The 23,251-nt window shown below is 38.0% G+C and overlaps 1 protein-coding gene across 1 annotated transcript in view; it reads left to right on the top strand.

Annotated features, from left to right (window-relative positions):
- The window catches only part of LOC144891579 (uncharacterized), a 92,296-nt gene that overhangs the window by 68,854 nt on the left and 191 nt on the right, over positions 1-23,251 (top strand). Inside the window, exons 21-30 of the mRNA XM_078775192.1 lie at positions 824-956; positions 1,188-1,263; positions 4,032-4,107; positions 6,499-6,631; positions 9,221-9,334; positions 11,939-12,052; positions 14,796-14,909; positions 17,515-17,628; positions 20,235-20,348; positions 23,092-23,205. Coding sequence (XP_078631318.1) covers positions 824-956; positions 1,188-1,263; positions 4,032-4,107; positions 6,499-6,631; positions 9,221-9,334; positions 11,939-12,052; positions 14,796-14,909; positions 17,515-17,628; positions 20,235-20,348; positions 23,092-23,205 — 1,102 coding nt within the window. The remainder of the gene's footprint in view (positions 1-823; positions 957-1,187; positions 1,264-4,031; positions 4,108-6,498; positions 6,632-9,220; positions 9,335-11,938; positions 12,053-14,795; positions 14,910-17,514; positions 17,629-20,234; positions 20,349-23,091; positions 23,206-23,251) is intronic.

Here is a 23,251-nt window from a genome sequence, read left to right as displayed (position 1 = left end):
TCTGTTACAGAATTGATTAATAATTTTTTTTTTCATGATTATTATTTATTTATTTTCATTATTAATCATTTATTTATTTTCTTTCTCATTTGGCCAATATCTCAGGCACCTTTTGAGCTGGGAAGCTAATATTTGGATATGACAGTGACCAAGTGATGTGGCTATCAAGGATATTTTTGATTTATTGATTAATCATTTAATCGATTAATTATTTAATTATTCGTTGAATGACCTAATTAATTAATTTTTTAAGTTACAGATTCGGATGAAATGGTGGTGGTTTATCAAGGATATTTTTGATTTATTGATAAAACATTTAATCGATTAATTATTTATTGATTAATCGATTAATTATTTGTTGATTAATCAATTAATTATTTAATTTTTTTTAATGACCTATTTCATTAAATTTCTAAAAGATACATCTTCGGATGAAGCACAAGTGGTTTAGTTATGCGATTAGCCAATTGATTAAGAAAATATTTTGTGATAATCTTTTATTGATTTTAATTATACAATTAATCAATCAATTAGTGTACACCTCTCCCTTCCAATGCAGCCTCGATTAGCTGCACTGCGGTATTGCCGGGCGCCGGATGCGCCCCGGCAATGCCGCGCTGTCGGATATTTAATTATTTGGCACGGGGGTGGTGTACTTTGAATGTATCTGTACTTGTTTTTGTTTTGTGATTAATGCTCTTTCATGAGCCTCGATCTTGTACACAATAAAAAAAAAAATCATGCCATGATATTTTTGTCTGGTTCAGTTTTGTAATCCTGATTCGATTATGCCTCATTGTACCGCACTCTATCAACCTAACAGAACCTTTTTTGTGATTCAGATATCGATAATTGCAACCCGCTGCCATGCGTGAATGGAGCAACATGTACAGACTTGGTCAATGATTACAATTGCACATGTTTGCCTGGGTGGATGGGAAAGAACTGCAGTGAAGGTACGAGATTGTACATTTTTATTAAACCTTAAAGCTTACCTGTGAGCCATCTTTGTAATTAATTTTCAATGACTATACAAACAAGCAATGATACTTGTGGTAGTTACATGGATGACATATTGGCACATATAATGCGAGTGCAGGTGTATTTGTGTTGGTGTCAGACTTGCAGTTTTATCTGATTCTCCTCTCATGTGCTTTTGCCCAACAGTTTTGCTCATTTTCTTGCAGATATAAACGAGTGCTTTTCACACCCCTGTTCATTTGTCACCTGCACGAATATCCCAGCATCATTTTTGGTGTACCTGTATGGATGGTTACACTGGCATATTATGTGATAAAATAAGTTTTGTCACATAATATGCCTCAATCTTCTATCCAATTTTGCACAATCTCTTGTTCAATTTTGCACAATCTCTTGTCCAATTTTGCACAATCTGTTGTCCAATTTTGCACAATCCTCTATCCTGTACCATCTACATTTCACAGCGTCCTTGATGTATAATATCAATTAGCCTCAACCATACCCAAATGGGCAGGAGAGGCGACTGCAGTGTGTGTGTGTGTGTTACCTGTAGTGTGTGTTACCTGTAGTGTGTGTTACCTGTAGTGTGTGTTACCTGTAGTGTGTGTTACCTGCAGTGTGTAAAGGTTATCATACGTATCAGTTGGTATTTTACATCAACTTTTACCGTAATTTGATTTTGTTCCTTGATGTGATTTATGTGCACGTTATTTACTCTGGTTCCTGACTTTCTCCCCACCACCATTGGTTTGCGCTATGCTGCAAGGCCGACTGACTAATGTGTATAGTCCTGTCTATTGTCCACCGCTCCTTTCCTATGTCATCTCTAGGCACTGCAAAACGTCATTGACGGGCACCGAAGGGGGCTCGGCAGTGACGCACTCTGAAAGGGAGCACTCAGTTTTCACTCTGGTTGTTTGTTTGTTGTCCACCTCACCTTTCCTATGCCATCTCCAGGCATTGCAAAACGTCATTGCCGGGCACCGAAGGGGGCTCGGCAGTGACGCACTCTGAAAGGGAGCACTCAGTTTTCACTCTGGTTGTTTGTTTGTTGTACACCGCACCTTTCCTATGCCATCTCCAGGCATTGCAAATCGTCATTGCTGGGCACCGAAGGGGGCTCGGCAGTGACGCACGCTGAAAGGGAGTACTCAGTTTTCACTCAGGTTGTTTGTTTTCTTGCTTTCTTGTTGTACACCGCACCTTTCCTATGCCATCTCCAGGCATTGCGAAACGTCATTGCCGGGCACCGAAGGGGGCTCGGCAGTGACGCACGCTGAAAGGGAGTTCTCAGTTTTCACTCTGGTTGTTTGTTTTCTTGCTTTCTTGTTGTACACCGCACCTTTCCTATGCCATCTCCAGGCATTGCGAAACGTCATTGCCGGGCACCGAAGGGGGCTCGGCAGTGACGCACGCTGAAAGGGAGTTCTCAGTTTTCACTCTGGTTGTTTGTTTTCTTGGTTGTTTTCTTTCTTGTTTTCTTGTTTGTTTGTCCGGGCGATATCTCAGCCATCCTTTGAGCTAGGAAGCTGAAATTTCGGCACAGTAGTGAGCAAGTCCTTTGTCAAAAACTGTATTTTTTGTTTTTTGAATAATCAATTAATTAAGGAGTTATTTAATTATCAGCGATTAATTAAGTACTTATTTAATTAATTAAATTTCCTTTCTCTTCTGACCATTAACTCAGGCACCTTTTGAGATAGGAAGCTGATATTTGGACATGCTAATGACCAGGTGATTTGGCTGCAAAGGCTATTTTTGATTTATTAATTAATTAATTAATCGATTAATTATTCGATTAATGACTAATTAATTATTTTTTTTAAGTTACAGATTCTGATGAAATGGTGGTGGTTTATGTGTTCTGTTACAGAATTGATTAATAATTTTTTTTTTCATGATTATTATTTATTTATTTTCATTATTAATCATTTATTTATTTTCTTTCTCATTTGGCCAATATCTCAGGCACCTTTTGAGCTGGGAAGCTAATATTTGGATATGACAGTGACCAAGTGATGTGGCTATCAAGGATATTTTTGATTTATTGATTAATCATTTAATCGATTAATTATTTAATTATTCGTTGAATGACCTAATTAATTAATTTTTTAAGTTACAGATTCGGATGAAATGGTGGTGGTTTATCAAGGATATTTTTGATTTATTGATAAAACATTTAATCGATTAATTATTTATTGATTAATCGATTAATTATTTGTTGATTAATCAATTAATTATTTAATTTTTTTAAATGACCTATTTCATTAAATTTCTAAAAGATACATCTTCGGATGAAGCACAAGTGGTTTAGTTATGCGATTAGCCAATTGATTAAGAAAATATTTTGTGATAATCTTTTATTGATTTTAATTATACAATTAATCAATCAATTAGTGTACACCTCTCCCTTCCAATGCAGCCTCGATTAGCTGCACTGCGGTATTGCCGGGCGCCGGATGCGCCCCGGCAATGCTGCGCTGTCGGATATTTAATTATTTGGCACGGGGGTGGTGTACTTTGAATGTATCTGTACTTGTTTTTGTTTTGTGATTAATGCTCTTTCATGAGCCTCGATCTTGTACACAATAAAAAAAAAAATCATGCCATGATATTTTTGTCTGGTTCAGTTTTGTAATCCTGATTCGATTATGCCTCATTGTACCGCACTCTATCAACCTAACAGAACCTTTTTTGTGATTCAGATATCGATAATTGCAACCCGCTGCCATGCGTGAATGGAGCAACATGTACAGACTTGGTCAATGATTACAATTGCACATGTTTGCCTGGGTGGATGGGAAAGAACTGCAGTGAAGGTACGAGATTGTACATTTTTATTAAACCTTAAAGCTTACCTGTGAGCCATCTTTGTAATTAATTTTCAATGACTATACAAACAAGCAATGATACTTGTGGTAGTTACATGGATGACATATTGGCACATATAATGCGAGTGCAGGTGTATTTGTGTTGGTGTCAGACTTGCAGTTTTATCTGATTCTCCTCTCATGTGCTTTTGCCCAACAGTTTTGCTCATTTTCTTGCAGATATAAACGAGTGCTTTTCACACCCCTGTTCATTTGTCACCTGCACGAATATCCCAGCATCATTTTTGGTGTACCTGTATGGATGGTTACACTGGCATATTATGTGATAAAATAAGTTTTGTCACATAATATGCCACAATCTTCTATCCAATTTTGCACAATCTCTTGTTCAATTTTGCACAATCTCTTGTCCAATTTTGCACAATCTGTTGTCCAATTTTGCACAATCCTCTATCCTGTACCATCTACATTTCACAGCGTCCTTGATGTATAATATCAATTAGCCTCAACCATACCCAAATGGGCAGGAGAGGCGACTGCAGTGTGTGTGTGTGTGTTACCTGTAGTGTGTGTTACCTGTAGTGTGTGTTACCTGTAGTGTGTGTTACCTGTAGTGTGTGTTACCTGCAGTGTGTAAAGGTTATCATACGTATCAGTTGGTATTTTACATCAACTTTTACCATAATTTGATTTTGTTCCTTGATGTGATTTATGTGCACGTTATTTACTCTGGTTCCTGACTTTCTCCCCACCACCATTGGTTTGAGCTATGCTGCAAGGCCGACTGACTAATGTGTATAGTCCTGTCTATTGTCCACCGCTCCTTTCCTATGTCATCTCTAGGCACTGCAAAACGTCATTGCCGGGCACCGAAGGGGGCTCGGCAGTGACGCACGCTGAAAGGGAGTACTCAGTTTTCACTCTGGTTGTTTGTTTGTTGTCCACCTCACCTTTCCTATGCCATCTCCAGGCATTGCAAAACGTCATTGCCGGGCACCGAAGGGGGCTCGGCAGTGACGCACTCTGAAAGGGAGCACTCAGTTTTCACTCTGGTTGTTTGTTTGTTGTACACCGCACCTTTCCTATGCCATCTCCAGGCATTGCAAATCGTCATTGCTGGGCACCGAAGGGGGCTCGGCAGTGACGCACTCTGAAAGGGAGCACTCAGTTTTCACTCTGGTTGTTTGTTTGTTGTACACCGCACCTTTCCTATGCCATCTCCAGGCATTGCAAATCGTCATTGCTGGGCACCGAAGGGGGCTCGGCAGTGACGCACGCTGAAAGGGAGTACTCAGTTTTCACTCAGGTTGTTTGTTTTCTTGCTTTCTTGTTGTACACCGCACCTTTCCTATGCCATCTCCAGGCATTGCGAAACGTCATTGCCGGGCACCGAAGGGGGCTCGGCAGTGACGCACGCTGAAAGGGAGTTCTCGGTTTTCACTCTGGTTGTTTGTTTTCTTGGTTGTTTTCTTTCTTGTATTCTTGTTTGTTTGTCCGGGCGATATCTCAGCCATCCTTTGAGCTAGGAAGCTGAAATTTCGGCACAGTAGTGAGCAAGTCCTTTGTCAAAAACTGTATTTTTTGTTTTTTGAATAATCAATTAATTAAGGAGTTATTTAATTATCAGCGATTAATTAAGTACTTATTTCATTAATTAAATTTCCTTTCTCTTCTGACCATTAACTCAGGCACCTTTTGAGATAGGAAGCTGATATTTGGACATGCTAATGACCAGGTGATTTGGCTGCAAAGGCTATTTTTGATTTATTAATTAATTAATTAATCGATTAATTATTCGATTAATGACTAATTAATTATTTTTTTTAAGTTACAGATTCTGATGAAATGGTGGTGGTTTATGTGTTCTGTTACAGAATTGATTAATAATTTTTTTTTCATGATTATTATTTATTTATTTTCATTATTAATCATTTATTTATTTTCTTTCTCATTTGGCCAATATCTCAGGCACCTTTTGAGCTGGGAAGCTAATATTTGGATATGACAGTGACCAAGTGATGTGGCTATCAAGGATATTTTTGATTTATTGATTAATCATTTAATCGATTAATTATTTAATTATTCGTTGAATGACCTAATTAATTAATTTTTTAAGTTACAGATTCGGATGAAATGGTGGTGGTTTATCAAGGATATTTTTGATTTATTGATAAAACATTTAATCGATTAATTATTTATTGATTAATCGATTAATTATTTGTTGATTAATCAATTAATTATTTAATTTTTTTAAATGACCTATTTCATTAAATTTCTAAAAGATACATCTTCGGATGAAGCACAAGTGGTTTAGTTATGCGATTAGCCAATTGATTAAGAAAATATTTTGTGATAATCTTTTATTGATTTTAATTATACAATTAATCAATCAATTAGTGTACACCTCTCCCTTCCAATGCAGCCTCGATTAGCTGCACTGCGGTATTGCCGGGCGCCGGATGCGCCCCGGCAATGCTGCGCTGTCGGATATTTAATTATTTGGCACGGGGGTGGTGTACTTTGAATGTATCTGTACTTGTTTTTGTTTTGTGATTAATGCTCTTTCATGAGCCTCGATCTTGTACACAATAAAAAAAAAAATCATGCCATGATATTTTTGTCTGGTTCAGTTTTGTAATCCTGATTCGATTATGCCTCATTGTACCGCACTCTATCAACCTAACAGAACCTTTTTTGTGATTCAGATATCGATAATTGCAACCCGCTGCCATGCGTGAATGGAGCAACATGTACAGACTTGGTCAATGATTACAATTGCACATGTTTGCCTGGGTGGATGGGAAAGAACTGCAGTGAAGGTACGAGATTGTACATTTTTATTAAACCTTAAAGCTTACCTGTGAGCCATCTTTGTAATTAATTTTCAATGACTATACAAACAAGCAATGATACTTGTGGTAGTTACATGGATGACATATTGGCACATATAATGCGAGTGCAGGTGTATTTGTGTTGGTGTCAGACTTGCAGTTTTATCTGATTCTCCTCTCATGTGCTTTTGCCCAACAGTTTTGCTCATTTTCTTGCAGATATAAACGAGTGCTTTTCACACCCCTGTTCATTTGTCACCTGCACGAATATCCCAGCATCATTTTTGGTGTACCTGTATGGATGGTTACACTGGCATATTATGTGATAAAATAAGTTTTGTCACATAATATGCCACAATCTTCTATCCAATTTTGCACAATCTCTTGTTCAATTTTGCACAATCTCTTGTCCAATTTTGCACAATCTGTTGTCCAATTTTGCACAATCCTCTATCCTGTACCATCTACATTTCACAGCGTCCTTGATGTATAATATCAATTAGCCTCAACCATACCCAAATGGGCAGGAGAGGCGACTGCAGTGTGTGTGTGTGTGTTACCTGTAGTGTGTGTTACCTGTAGTGTGTGTTACCTGTAGTGTGTGTTACCTGTAGTGTGTGTTACCTGCAGTGTGTAAAGGTTATCATACGTATCAGTTGGTATTTTACATCAACTTTTACCATAATTTGATTTTGTTCCTTGATGTGATTTATGTGCACGTTATTTACTCTGGTTCCTGACTTTCTCCCCACCACCATTGGTTTGAGCTATGCTGCAAGGCCGACTGACTAATGTGTATAGTCCTGTCTATTGTCCACCGCTCCTTTCCTATGTCATCTCTAGGCACTGCAAAACGTCATTGACGGGCACCGAATGGGGCTCGGCAGTGACGCACTCTGAAAGGGAGCACTCAGTTTTCACTCTGGTTGTTTGTTTGTTGTCCACCTCACCTTTCCTATGCCATCTCCAGGCATTGCAAAACGTCATTGCCGGGCACCGAAGGGGGCTCGGCAGTGACGCACTCTGAAAGGGAGCACTCAGTTTTCACTCTGGTTGTTTGTTTGTTGTACACCGCACCTTTCCTATGCCATCTCCAGGCATTGCAAATCGTCATTGCTGGGCACCGAAGGGGGCTCGGCAGTGACGCACGCTGAAAGGGAGTACTCAGTTTTCACTCAGGTTGTTTGTTTTCTTGCTTTCTTGTTGTACACCGCACCTTTCCTATGCCATCTCCAGGCATTGCGAAACGTCATTGCCGGGCACCGAAGGGGGCTCGGCAGTGACGCACGCTGAAAGGGAGTTCTCGGTTTTCACTCTGGTTGTTTGTTTTCTTGGTTGTTTTCTTTCTTGTTTTCTTGTTTGTTTGTCCGGGCGATATCTCAGCCATCCTTTGAGCTAGGAAGCTGAAATTTCGGCACAGTAGTGAGCAAGTCCTTTGTCAAAAACTGTATTTTTTGTTTTTTGAATAATCAATTAATTAAGGAGTTATTTAATTATCAGCGATTAATTAAGTACTTATTTAATTAATTAAATTTCCTTTCTCTTCTGACCATTAACTCAGGCACCTTTTGAGATAGGAAGCTGATATTTGGACATGCTAATGACCAGGTGATTTGGCTGCAAAGGCTATTTTTGATTTATTAATTAATTAATTAATCGATTAATTATTCGATTAATGACTAATTAATTATTTTTTTTAAGTTACAGAGTCTGATGAAATGGTGGTGGTTTATGTGTTCTGTTACAGAATTGATTAATAATTTTTTTTTCCATGATTATTATTTATTTATTTTCATTATTAATCATTTATTTATTTTCTTTCTCATTTGGCCAATATCTCAGGCACCTTTTGAGCTGGGAAGCTAATATTTGGATATGACAGTGACCAAGTGATGTGGCTATCAAGGATATTTTTGATTTATTGATTAATCATTTAATCGATTAATTATTTAATTATTCGTTGAATGACCTAATTAATTAATTTTTTAAGTTACAGATTCGGATGAAATGGTGGTGGTTTATCAAGGATATTTTTGATTTATTGATAAAACATTTAATCGATTAATTATTTATTGATTAATCGATTAATTATTTGTTGATTAATCAATTAATTTTTTTTTTTTTTAATGACCTATTTCATTAAATTTCTAAAAGATACTTCTTCGGATGAAGCACAAGTGGTTTAGTTATGCGATTAGCCAATTGATTAAGAAAATATTTTGTGATAATCTTTTATTGATTTTAATTATACAATTAATCAATCAATTAGTGTACACCTCTCCCTTCCAATGCAGCCTCGATTAGCTGCACTGCGGTATTGCCGGGCACCGGATGCGCCCCGGCAATGCCGCGCTGTCGGATATTTAATTATTTGGCACGGGGGTGGTGTACTTTGAATGTATCTGTACTTGTTTTTGTTTTGTGATTAATGCTCTTTCATGAGCCTCGATCTTGTACACAATAAAAAAAAAAATCATGCCATGATATTTTTGTTTGGTTCAGTTTTGTAATCCTGATTCGATTATGCCTCATTGTACCGCACTCTATCAACCTAACAGAACCTTTTTTGTGATTCAGATATCGATAATTGCAACCCGCTGCCATGCGTGAATGGAGCAACATGTACAGACTTGGTCAATGATTACAATTGCACATGTTTGCCTGGGTGGATGGGAAAGAACTGCAGTGAAGGTACGAGATTGTACATTTTTATTAAACCTTAAAGCTTACCTGTGAGCCATCTTTGTAATTAATTTTCAATGACTATACAAACAAGCAATGATACTTGTGGTAGTTACATGGATGACATATTGGCACATATAATGCGAGTGCAGGTGTATTTGTGTTGGTGTCAGACTTGCAGTTTTATCTGATTCTCCTCTCATGTGCTTTTGCCCAACAGTTTTGCTCATTTTCTTGCAGATATAAACGAGTGCTTTTCACACCCCTGTTCATTTGTCACCTGCACGAATATCCCAGCATCATTTTTGGTGTACCTGTATGGATGGTTACACTGGCATATTATGTGATAAAATAAGTTTTGTCACATAATATGCCACAATCTTCTATCCAATTTTGCACAATCTCTTGTTCAATTTTGCACAATCTCTTGTCCAATTTTGCACAATCTGTTGTCCAATTTTGCACAATCCTCTATCCTGTACCATCTACATTTCACAGCGTCCTTGATGTATAATATCAATTAGCCTCAACCATACCCAAATGGGCAGGAGAGGCGACTGCAGTGTGTGTGTGTGTGTGTTACCTGTAGTGTGTGTTACCTGTAGTGTGTGTTACCTGTAGTGTGTGTTACCTGTAGTGTGTTACCTGTAGTGTGTGTTACCTGCAGTGTGTAAAGGTTATCATACGTATCAGTTGGTATTTTACATCAACTTTTACCATAATTTGATTTTGTTCCTTGATGTGATTTATGTGCACGTTATTTACTCTGGTTCCTGACTTTCTCCCCACCACCATTGGTTTGAGCTATGCTGCAAGGCCGACTGACTAATGTGTATAGTCCTGTCTATTGTCCACCGCTCCTTTCCTATGTCATCTCTAGGCACTGCAAAACGTCATTGACGGGCACCGAAGGGGGCTCGGCAGTGACGCACTCTGAAAGGGAGCACTCAGTTTTCACTCTGGTTGTTTGTTTGTTGTCCACCTCACCTTTCCTATGCCATCTCCAGGCATTGCAAAACGTCATTGCCGGGCACCGAAGGGGGCTCGGCAGTGACGCACTCTGAAAGGGAGCACTCAGTTTTCACTCTGGTTGTTTGTTTGTTGTACACCGCACCTTTCCTATGCCATCTCCAGGCATTGCAAATCGTCATTGCTGGGCACCGAAGGGGGCTCGGCAGTGACGCACGCTGAAAGGGAGTACTCAGTTTTCACTCAGGTTGTTTGTTTTCTTGCTTTCTTGTTGTACACCGCACCTTTCCTATGCCATCTCCAGGCATTGCGAAACGTCATTGCCGGGCACCGAAGGGGGCTCGGCAGTGACGCACGCTGAAAGGGAGTGCTCGGTTTTCACTCTGGTTGTTTGTTTTCTTGGTTGTTTTCTTTCTTGTTTTCTTGTTTGTTTGTCCGGGCGATATCTCAGCCATCCTTTGAGCTAGGAAGCTGAAATTTCGGCACAGTAGTGAGCAAGTCCTTTGTCAAAAACTGTATTTTTTGTTTTTTGAATAATCAATTAATTAAGGAGTTATTTAATTATCAGCGATTAATTAAGTACTTATTTAATTAATTAAATTTCCTTTCTCTTCTGACCATTAACTCAGGCACCTTTTGAGATAGGAAGCTGATATTTGGACATGCTAATGACCAGGTGATTTGGCTGCAAAGGCTATTTTTGATTTATTAATTAATTAATTAATCGATTAATTATTCGATTAATGACTAATTAATTATTTTTTTTAAGTTACAGAGTCTGATGAAATGGTGGTGGTTTATGTGTTCTGTTACAGAATTGATTAATAATTTTTTTTTCCATGATTATTATTTATTTATTTTCATTATTAATCATTTATTTATTTTCTTTCTCATTTGGCCAATATCTCAGGCACCTTTTGAGCTGGGAAGCTAATATTTGGATATGACAGTGACCAAGTGATGTGGCTATCAAGGATATTTTTGATTTATTGATTAATCATTTAATCGATTAATTATTTAATTATTCGTTGAATGACCTAATTAATTAATTTTTTAAGTTACAGATTCGGATGAAATGGTGGTGGTTTATCAAGGATATTTTTGATTTATTGATAAAACATTTAATCGATTAATTATTTATTGATTAATCGATTAATTATTTGTTGATTAATCAATTAATTTTTTTTTTTTTTATGACCTATTTCATTAAATTCCTAAAAGATACATCTTCGGATGAAGCACAAGTGGTTTAGTTATGCGATTAGCCAATTGATTAAGAAAATATTTTGTGATAATCTTTTATTGATTTTAATTATACAATTAATCAATCAATTAGTGTACACCTCTCCCTTCCAATGCAGCCTCGATTAGCTGCACTGCGGTATTGCCGGGCACCGGATGCGCCCCGGCAATGCCGCGCTGTCGGATATTTAATTAATTGGCACGGGGGTGGTGTACTTTGAATGTATCTGTACTTGTTTTTGTTTTGTGATTAATGCTCTTTCATGAGCCTCGATCTTGTACACAATAAAAAAAAAAATCATGCCATGATATTTTTGTTTGGTTCAGTTTTGTAATCCTGATTCGATTATGCCTCATTGTACCGCACTCTATCAACCTAACAGAACCTTTTTTGTGATTCAGATATCGATAATTGCAACCCGCTGCCATGCGTGAATGGAGCAACATGTACAGACTTGGTCAATGATTACAATTGCACATGTTTGCCTGGGTGGATGGGAAAGAACTGCAGTGAAGGTACGAGATTGTACATTTTTATTAAACCTTAAAGCTTACCTGTGAGCCATCTTTGTAATTAATTTTCAATGACTATACAAACAAGCAATGATACTTGTGGTAGTTACATGGATGACATATTGGCACATATAATGCGAGTGCAGGTGTATTTGTGTTGGTGTCAGACTTGCAGTTTTATCTGATTCTCCTCTCATGTGCTTTTGCCCAACAGTTTTGCTCATTTTCTTGCAGATATAAACGAGTGCTTTTCACACCCCTGTTCATTTGTCACCTGCACGAATATCCCAGCATCATTTTTGGTGTACCTGTATGGATGGTTACACTGGCATATTATGTGATAAAATAAGTTTTGTCACATAATATGCCACAATCTTCTATCCAATTTTGCACAATCTCTTGTTCAATTTTGCACAATCTCTTGTCCAATTTTGCACAATCTGTTGTCCAATTTTGCACAATCCTCTATCCTGTACCATCTACATTTCACAGCGTCCTTGATGTATAATATCAATTAGCCTCAACCATACCCAAATGGGCAGGAGAGGCGACTGCAGTGTGTGTGTGTGTGTTACCTGTAGTGTGTGTTACCTGTAGTGTGTGTTACCTGTAGTGTGTGTTACCTGTAGTGTGTTACCTGTAGTGTGTGTTACCTGCAGTGTGTAAAGGTTATCATACGTATCAGTTGGTATTTTACATCAACTTTTACCATAATTTGATTTTGTTCCTTGATGTGATTTATGTGCACGTTATTTACTCTGGTTCCTGACTTTCTTCCCACCACCATTGGTTTGAGCTATGCTGCAAGGCCGACTGACTAATGTGTATAGTCCTGTCTATTGTCCACCGCTCCTTTCCTATGTCATCTCTAGGCACTGCAAAACGTCATTGACGGGCACCGAAGGGGGCTCGGCAGTGACGCACTCTGAAAGGGAGCACTCAGTTTTCACTCTGGTTGTTTGTTTGTTGTCCACCTCACCTTTCCTATGCCATCTCCAGGCATTGCAAAACGTCATTGCCGGGCACCGAAGGGGGCTCGGCAGTGACGCACTCTGAAAGGGAGCACTCAGTTTTCACTCTGGTTGTTTGTTTGTTGTACACCGCACCTTTCCTATGCCATCTCCAGGCATTGCAAATCGTCATTGCTGGGCACCGAAGGGGGCTCGGCAGTGACGCACGCTGAAAGGGAGTACTCAGTTTTCACTCAGGTTGTTTGTTTTCTTGCTTTCTTGTTGTACACCGCACCTTTCCTATGCCATCTCCAGGCATTGCGAAACGTCATTGCCGGGCACCGAAGGGGGCTCGGCAGTGACGCACGCTGAAAGGGAGTTCTCAGTTTTCACTCTGGTTGTTTGTTTTCTTGCTTTCTTGTTGTACACCGCACCTTTCCTATGCCATCTCCAGGCATTGCGAAACGTCATTGCCGGGCACCGAAGGGGGCTCGGCAGTGACGCACGCTGAAAGGGAGTTCTCAGTTTTCACTCTGGTTGTTTGTTTTCTTGGTTGTTTTCTTTCTTGTTTTCTTGTTTGTTTGTCCGGGCGATATCTCAGCCATCCTTTGAGCTAGGAAGCTGAAATTTCGGCACAGTAGTGAGCAAGTCCTTTGTCAAAAACTGTATTTTTTGTTTTTTGAATAATCAATTAATTAAGGAGTTATTTAATTATCAGCGATTAATTAAGTACTTATTTAATTAATTAAATTTCCTTTCTCTTCTGACCATTAACTCAGGCACCTTTTGAGATAGGAAGCTGATATTTGGACATGCTAATGACCAGGTGATTTGGCTGCAAAGGCTATTTTTGATTAATTAATTAATTAATTAATCGATTAATTATTCGATTAATGACTAATTAATTATTTTTTTTAAGTTACAGATTCTGATGAAATGGTGGTGGTTTATGTGTTCTGTTACAGAATTGATTAATAATTTTTTTTTTCATGATTATTATTTATTTATTTTCATTATTATTCATTTATTTATTTTCTTTCTCATTTGGCCAATATCTCAGGCACCTTTTGAGCTGGGAAGCTAATATTTGGATATGACAGTGACCAAGTGATGTGGCTATCAAGGATATTTTTGATTTATTGATTAATCATTTAATCGATTAATTATTTAATTATTCGTTGAATGACCTAATTAATTAATTTTTTAAGTTACAGATTCGGATGAAATGGTGGTGGTTTATCAAGGATATTTTTGATTTATTGATAAAACATTTAATCGATTAATTATTTATTGATTAATCGATTAATTATTTGTTGATTAATCAATTAATTATTTAATTTTTTTTAATGACCTATTTCATTAAATTTCTAAAAGATACATCTTCGGATGAAGCACAAGTGGTTTAGTTATGCGATTAGCCAATTGATTAAGAAAATATTTTGTGATAATCTTTTATTGATTTTAATTATACAATTAATCAATCAATTAGTGTACACCTCTCCCTTCCAATGCAGCCTCGATTAGCTGCACTGCGGTATTGCCGGGCGCCAGATGCGCCCCGGCAATGCCGCGCTGTCGGATATTTAATTATTTGGCACGGGGGTGGTGTACTTTGAATGTATCTGTACTTGTTTTTGTTTTGTGATTAATGCTCTTTCATGAGCCTCGATCTTGTACACAATAAAAAAAAAATCATGCCATGATATTTTTGTCTGGTTCAGTTTTGTAATCCTGATTCGATTATGCCTCATTGTACCGCACTCTATCAACCTAACAGAACCTTTTTTGTGATTCAGATATCGATAATTGCAACCCGCTGCCATGCGTGAATGGAGCAACATGTACAGACTTGGTCAATGATTACAATTGCACATGTTTGCCTGGGTGGATGGGAAAGAACTGCAGTGAAGGTACGAGATTGTACATTTTTATTAAACCTTAAAGCTTACCTGTGAGCCATCTTTGTAATTAATTTTCATTGACTATACAAACAAGCAATGATACTTGTGGTAGTTACATGGATGACATATTGGCACATATAATGCGAGTGCAGGTGTATTTGTGTTGGTGTCAGACTTGCAGTTTTATCTGATTCTCCTCTCATGTGCTTTTGCCCAACAGTTTTGCTCATTTTCTTGCAGATATAAACGAGTGCTTTTCACACCCCTGTTCATTTGTCACCTGCACGAATATCCCAGCATCATTTTTGGTGTACCTGTATGGATGGTTACACTGGCATATTATGTGATAAAATAAGTTTTGTCACATAATATGCCACAATCTTCTATCCAATTTTGCACAATCTCTTGTTCAATTTTGCACAATCTCTTGTCCAATTTTGCACAATCTGTTGTCCAATTTTGCACAATCCTCTATCCTGTACCATCTACATTTCACAGCGTCCTTGATGTATAATATCAATTAGGCTCAACCATACCCAAATGGGCAGGAGAGGCGACTGCAGTGTGTGTGTGTGTGTGTTACCTGTAGTGTGTGTTACCTGTAGTGTGTGTTACCTGTAGTGTGTGTTACCTGTAGTGTGTTACCTGTAGTGTGTGTTACCTGCAGTGTGTAAAGGTTATCATACGTATCAGTTGGTATTTTACATCAACTTTTACCATAATTTGATTTTGTTCCTTGATGTGATTTATGTGCACGTTATTTACTCTGGTTCCTGACTTTCTCCCCACCACCATTGGTTTGAGCTATGCTGCAAGGCCGACTGACTAATGTGTATAGTCCTGTCTATTGTCCACCGCTCCTTTCCTATGTCATCTCTAGGCACTGCAAAACGTCATTGACGGGCACCGAATGGGGCTCGGCAGTGACGCACTCTGAAAGGGAGCACTCAGTTTTCACTCTGGTTGTTTGTTTGTTGTCCACCTCACCTTTCCTATGCCATCTCCAGGCATTGCAAAACGTCATTGCCGGGCACCGAAGGGGGCTCGGCAGTGACGCACTCTGAAAGGGAGCACTCAGTTTTCACTCTGGTTGTTTGTTTGTTGTACACCGCACCTTTCCTATGCCATCTCCAGGCATTGCAAATCGTCATTGCTGGGCACCGAAGGGGGCTCGGCAGTGACGCACGCTGAAAGGGAGTACTCAGTTTTCACTCAGGTTGTTTGTTTTCTTGCTTTCTTGTTGTACACCGCACCTTTCCTATGCCATCTCCAGGCATTGCGAAACGTCATTGCCGGGCACCGAAGGGGGCTCGGCAGTGACGCACGCTGAAAGGGAGTTCTCGGTTTTCACTCTGGTTGTTTGTTTTCTTGGTTGTTTTCTTTCTTGTTTTCTTGTTTGTTTGTCCGGGCGATATCTCAGCCATCCTTTGAGCTAGGAAGCTGAAATTTCGGCACAGTAGTGAGCAAGTCCTTTGTCAAAAACTGTATTTTTTGTTTTTTGAATAATCAATTAATTAAGGAGTTATTTAATTATCAGCGATTAATTAAGTACTTATTTAATTAATTAAATTTCCTTTCTCTTCTGACCATTAACTCAGGCACCTTTTGAGATAGGAAGCTGATATTTGGACATGCTAATGACCAGGTGATTTGGCTGCAAAGGCTATTTTTGATTTATTAATTAATTAATTAATCGATTAATTATTCGATTAATGACTAATTAATTATTTTTTTTAAGTTACAGAGTCTGATGAAATGGTGGTGGTTTATGTGTTCTGTTACAGAATTGATTAATAATTTTTTTTTCCATGATTATTATTTATTTATTTTCATTATTAATCATTTATTTATTTTCTTTCTCATTTGGCCAATATCTCAGGCACCTTTTGAGCTGGGAAGCTAATATTTGGATATGACAGTGACCAAGTGATGTGGCTATCAAGGATATTTTTGATTTATTGATTAATCATTTAATCGATTAATTATTTAATTATTCGTTGAATGACCTAATTAATTAATTTTTTAAGTTACAGATTCGGATGAAATGGTGGTGGTTTATCAAGGATATTTTTGATTTATTGATAAAACATTTAATCGATTAATTATTTATTGATTAATCGATTAATTATTTGTTGATTAATCAATTAATTTTTTTTTTTTTTAATGACCTATTTCATTAAATTTCTAAAAGATACTTCTTCGGATGAAGCACAAGTGGTTTAGTTATGCGATTAGCCAATTGATTAAGAAAATATTTTGTGATAATCTTTTATTGATTTTAATTATACAATTAATCAATCAATTAGTGTACACCTCTCCCTTCCAATGCAGCCTCGATTAGCTGCACTGCGGTATTGCCGGGCACCGGATGCGCCCCGGCAATGCCGCGCTGTCGGATATTTAATTATTTGGCACGGGGGTGGTGTACTTTGAATGTATCTGTACTTGTTTTTGTTTTGTGATTAATGCTCTTTCATGAGCCTCGATCTTGTACACAATAAAAAAAAAAATCATGCCATGATATTTTTGTTTGGTTCAGTTTTGTAATCCTGATTCGATTATGCCTCATTGTACCGCACTCTATCAACCTAACAGAACCTTTTTTGTGATTCAGATATCGATAATTGCAACCCGCTGCCATGCGTGAATGGAGCAACATGTACAGACTTGGTCAATGATTACAATTGCACATGTTTGCCTGGGTGGATGGGAAAGAACTGCAGTGAAGGTACGAGATTGTACATTTTTATTAAACCTTAAAGCTTACCTGTGAGCCATCTTTGTAATTAATTTTCAATGACTATACAAACAAGCAATGATACTTGTGGTAGTTACATGGATGACATATTGGCACATATAATGCGAGTGCAGGTGTATTTGTGTTGGTGTCAGACTTGCAGTTTTATCTGATTCTCCTCTCATGTGCTTTTGCCCAACAGTTTTGCTCATTTTCTTGCAGATATAAACGAGTGCTTTTCACACCCCTGTTCATTTGTCACCTGCACGAATATCCCAGCATCATTTTTGGTGTACCTGTATGGATGGTTACACTGGCATATTATGTGATAAAATAAGTTTTGTCACATAATATGCCACAATCTTCTATCCAATTTTGCACAATCTCTTGTTCAATTTTGCACAATCTCTTGTCCAATTTTGCACAATCTGTTGTCCAATTTTGCACAATCCTCTATCCTGTACCATCTACATTTCACAGCGTCCTTGATGTATAATATCAATTAGCCTCAACCATACCCAAATGGGCAGGAGAGGCGACTGCAGTGTGTGTGTGTGTGTGTGTTACCTGTAGTGTGTGTTACCTGTAGTGTGTGTTACCTGTAGTGTGTGTTACCTGTAGTGTGTTACCTGTAGTGTGTGTTACCTGCAGTGTGTAAAGGTTATCATACGTATCAGTTGGTATTTTACATCAACTTTTACCATAATTTGATTTTGTTCCTTGATGTGATTTATGTGCACGTTATTTACTCTGGTTCCTGACTTTCTCCCCACCACCATTGGTTTGAGCTATGCTGCAAGGCCGACTGACTAATGTGTATAGTCCTGTCTATTGTCCACCGCTCCTTTCCTATGTCATCTCTAGGCACTGCAAAACGTCATTGACGGGCACCGAAGGGGGCTCGGCAGTGACGCACTCTGAAAGGGAGCACTCAGTTTTCACTCTGGTTGTTTGTTTGTTGTCCACCTCACCTTTCCTATGCCATCTCCAGGCATTGCAAAACGTCATTGCCGGGCACCGAAGGGGGCTCGGCAGTGACGCACTCTGAAAGGGAGCACTCAGTTTTCACTCTGGTTGTTTGTTTGTTGTACACCGCACCTTTCCTATGCCATCTCCAGGCATTGCAAATCGTCATTGCTGGGCACCGAAGGGGGCTCGGCAGTGACGCACGCTGAAAGGGAGTACTCAGTTTTCACTCAGGTTGTTTGTTTTCTTGCTTTCTTGTTGTACACCGCACCTTTCCTATGCCATCTCCAGGCATTGCGAAACGTCATTGCCGGGCACCGAAGGGGGCTCGGCAGTGACGCACGCTGAAAGGGAGTTCTCGGTTTTCACTCTGGTTGTTTGTTTTCTTGGTTGTTTTCTTTCTTGTTTTCTTGTTTGTTTGTCCGGGCGATATCTCAGCCATCCTTTGAGCTAGGAAGCTGAAATTTCGGCACAGTAGTGAGCAAGTCCTTTGTCAAAAACTGTATTTTTTGTTTTTTGAATAATCAATTAATTAAGGAGTTATTTAATTATCAGCGATTAATTAAGTACTTATTTAATTAATTAAATTTCCTTTCTCTTCTGACCATTAACTCAGGCACCTTTTGAGATAGGAAGCTGATATTTGGACATGCTAATGACCAGGTGATTTGGCTGCAAAGGCTATTTTTGATTTATTAATTAATTAATTAATCGATTAATTATTCGATTAATGACTAATTAATTATTTTTTTTAAGTTACAGAGTCTGATGAAATGGTGGTGGTTTATGTGTTCTGTTACAGAATTGATTAATAATTTTTTTTTCCATGATTATTATTTATTTATTTTCATTATTAATCATTTATTTATTTTCTTTCTCATTTGGCCAATATCTCAGGCACCTTTTGAGCTGGGAAGCTAATATTTGGATATGACAGTGACCAAGTGATGTGGCTATCAAGGATATTTTTGATTTATTGATTAATCATTTAATCGATTAATTATTTAATTATTCGTTGAATGACCTAATTAATTAATTTTTTAAGTTACAGATTCGGATGAAATGGTGGTGGTTTATCAAGGATATTTTTGATTTATTGATAAAACATTTAATCGATTAATTATTTATTGATTAATCGATTAATTATTTGTTGATTAATCAATTAATTTTTTTTTTTTTTATGACCTATTTCATTAAATTCCTAAAAGATACATCTTCGGATGAAGCACAAGTGGTTTAGTTATGCGATTAGCCAATTGATTAAGAAAATATTTTGTGATAATCTTTTATTGATTTTAATTATACAATTAATCAATCAATTAGTGTACACCTCTCCCTTCCAATGCAGCCTCGATTAGCTGCACTGCGGTATTGCCGGGCACCGGATGCGCCCCGGCAATGCCGCGCTGTCGGATATTTAATTAATTGGCACGGGGGTGGTGTACTTTGAATGTATCTGTACTTGTTTTTGTTTTGTGATTAATGCTCTTTCATGAGCCTCGATCTTGTACACAATAAAAAAAAAAATCATGCCATGATATTTTTGTTTGGTTCAGTTTTGTAATCCTGATTCGATTATGCCTCATTGTACCGCACTCTATCAACCTAACAGAACCTTTTTTGTGATTCAGATATCGATAATTGCAACCCGCTGCCATGCGTGAATGGAGCAACATGTACAGACTTGGTCAATGATTACAATTGCACATGTTTGCCTGGGTGGATGGGAAAGAACTGCAGTGAAGGTACGAGATTGTACATTTTTATTAAACCTTAAAGCTTACCTGTGAGCCATCTTTGTAATTAATTTTCAATGACTATACAAACAAGCAATGATACTTGTGGTAGTTACATGGATGACATATTGGCACATATAATGCGAGTGCAGGTGTATTTGTGTTGGTGTCAGACTTGCAGTTTTATCTGATTCTCCTCTCATGTGCTTTTGCCCAACAGTTTTGCTCATTTTCTTGCAGATATAAACGAGTGCTTTTCACACCCCTGTTCATTTGTCACCTGCACGAATATCCCAGCATCATTTTTGGTGTACCTGTATGGATGGTTACACTGGCATATTATGTGATAAAATAAGTTTTGTCACATAATATGCCACAATCTTCTATCCAATTTTGCACAATCTCTTGTTCAATTTTGCACAATCTCTTGTCCAATTTTGCACAATCTGTTGTCCAATTTTGCACAATCCTCTATCCTGTACCATCTACATTTCACAGCGTCCTTGATGTATAATATCAATTAGCCTCAACCATACCCAAATGGGCAGGAGAGGCGACTGCAGTGTGTGTGTGTGTGTTACCTGTAGTGTGTGTTACCTGTAGTGTGTGTTACCTGTAGTGTGTGTTACCTGTAGTGTGTTACCTGTAGTGTGTGTTACCTGCAGTGTGTAAAGGTTATCATACGTATCAGTTGGTATTTTACATCAACTTTTACCATAATTTGATTTTGTTCCTTGATGTGATTTATGTGCACGTTATTTACTCTGGTTCCTGACTTTCTTCCCACCACCATTGGTTTGAGCTATGCTGCAAGGCCGACTGACTAATGTGTATAGTCCTGTCTATTGTCCACCGCTCCTTTCCTATGTCATCTCTAGGCACTGCAAAACGTCATTGACGGGCACCGAAGGGGGCTCGGCAGTGACGCACTCTGAAAGGGAGCACTCAGTTTTCACTCTGGTTGTTTGTTTGTTGTCCACCTCACCTTTCCTATGCCATCTCCAGGCATTGCAAAACGTCATTGCCGGGCACCGAAGGGGGCTCGGCAGTGACGCACTCTGAAAGGGAGCACTCAGTTTTCACTCTGGTTGTTTGTTTGTTGTACACCGCACCTTTCCTATGCCATCTCCAGGCATTGCAAATCGTCATTGCTGGGCACCGAAGGGGGCTCGGCAGTGACGCACGCTGAAAGGGAGTACTCAGTTTTCACTCAGGTTGTTTGTTTTCTTGCTTTCTTGTTGTACACCGCACCTTTCCTATGCCATCTCCAGGCATTGCGAAACGTCATTGCCGGGCACCGAAGGGGGCTCGGCAGTGACGCACGCTGAAAGGGAGTTCTCAGTTTTCACTCTGGTTGTTTGTTTTCTTGCTTTCTTGTTGTACACCGCACCTTTCCTATGCCATCTCCAGGCATTGCGAAACGTCATTGCCGGGCACCGAAGGGGGCTCGGCAGTGACGCACGCTGAAAGGGAGTTCTCAGTTTTCACTCTGGTTGTTTGTTTTCTTGGTTGTTTTCTTTCTTGTTTTCTTGTTTGTTTGTCCGGGCGATATCTCAGCCATCCTTTGAGCTAGGAAGCTGAAATTTCGGCACAGTAGTGAGCAAGTCCTTTGTCAAAAACTGTATTTTTTGTTTTTTGAATAATCAATTAATTAAGGAGTTATTTAATTATCAGCGATTAATTAAGTACTTATTTAATTAATTAAATTTCCTTTCTCTTCTGACCATTAACTCAGGCACCTTTTGAGATAGGAAGCTGATATTTGGACATGCTAATGACCAGGTGATTTGGCTGCAAAGGCTATTTTTGATTAATTAATTAATTAATTAATCGATTAATTATTCGATTAATGACTAATTAATTATTTTTTTTAAGTTACAGATTCTGATGAAATGGTGGTGGTTTATGTGTTCTGTTACAGAATTGATTAATAATTTTTTTTTTCATGATTATTATTTATTTATTTTCATTATTATTCATTTATTTATTTTCTTTCTCATTTGGCCAATATCTCAGGCACCTTTTGAGCTGGGAAGCTAATATTTGGATATGACAGTGACCAAGTGATGTGGCTATCAAGGATATTTTTGATTTATTGATTAATCATTTAATCGATTAATTATTTAATTATTCGTTGAATGACCTAATTAATTAATTTTTTAAGTTACAGATTCGGATGAAATGGTGGTGGTTTATCAAGGATATTTTTGATTTATTGATAAAACATTTAATCGATTAATTATTTATTGATTAATCGATTAATTATTTGTTGATTAATCAATTAATTATTTAATTTTTTTTAATGACCTATTTCATTAAATTTCTAAAAGATACATCTTCGGATGAAGCACAAGTGGTTTAGTTATGCGATTAGCCAATTGATTAAGAAAATATTTTGTGATAATCTTTTATTGATTTTAATTATACAATTAATCAATCAATTAGTGTACACCTCTCCCTTCCAATGCAGCCTCGATTAGCTGCACTGCGGTATTGCCGGGCGCCAGATGCGCCCCGGCAATGCCGCGCTGTCGGATATTTAATTATTTGGCACGGGGGTGGTGTACTTTGAATGTATCTGTACTTGTTTTTGTTTTGTGATTAATGCTCTTTCATGAGCCTCGATCTTGTACACAATAAAAAAAAAATCATGCCATGATATTTTTGTCTGGTTCAGTTTTGTAATCCTGATTCGATTATGCCTCATTGTACCGCACTCTATCAACCTAACAGAACCTTTTTTGTGATTCAGATATCGATAATTGCAACCCGCTGCCATGCGTGAATGGAGCAACATGTACAGACTTGGTCAATGATTACAATTGCACATGTTTGCCTGGGTGGATGGGAAAGAACTGCAGTGAAGGTACGAGATTGTACATTTTTATTAAACCTTAAAGCTTACCTGTGAG

The sequence above is a fragment of the Myxine glutinosa genome, chromosome 4, assembly GCF_964187855.1.
Source record: "Myxine glutinosa chromosome 4, kmMyxGlut1.1, whole genome shotgun sequence".
NCBI classification, from domain to species: Eukaryota; Metazoa; Chordata; class Myxini; order Myxiniformes; family Myxinidae; genus Myxine; species Myxine glutinosa.
The sequence above is the reverse complement of the archived record's forward strand: the minus strand, read 5'-3'. Positions and strand labels throughout refer to the sequence as shown.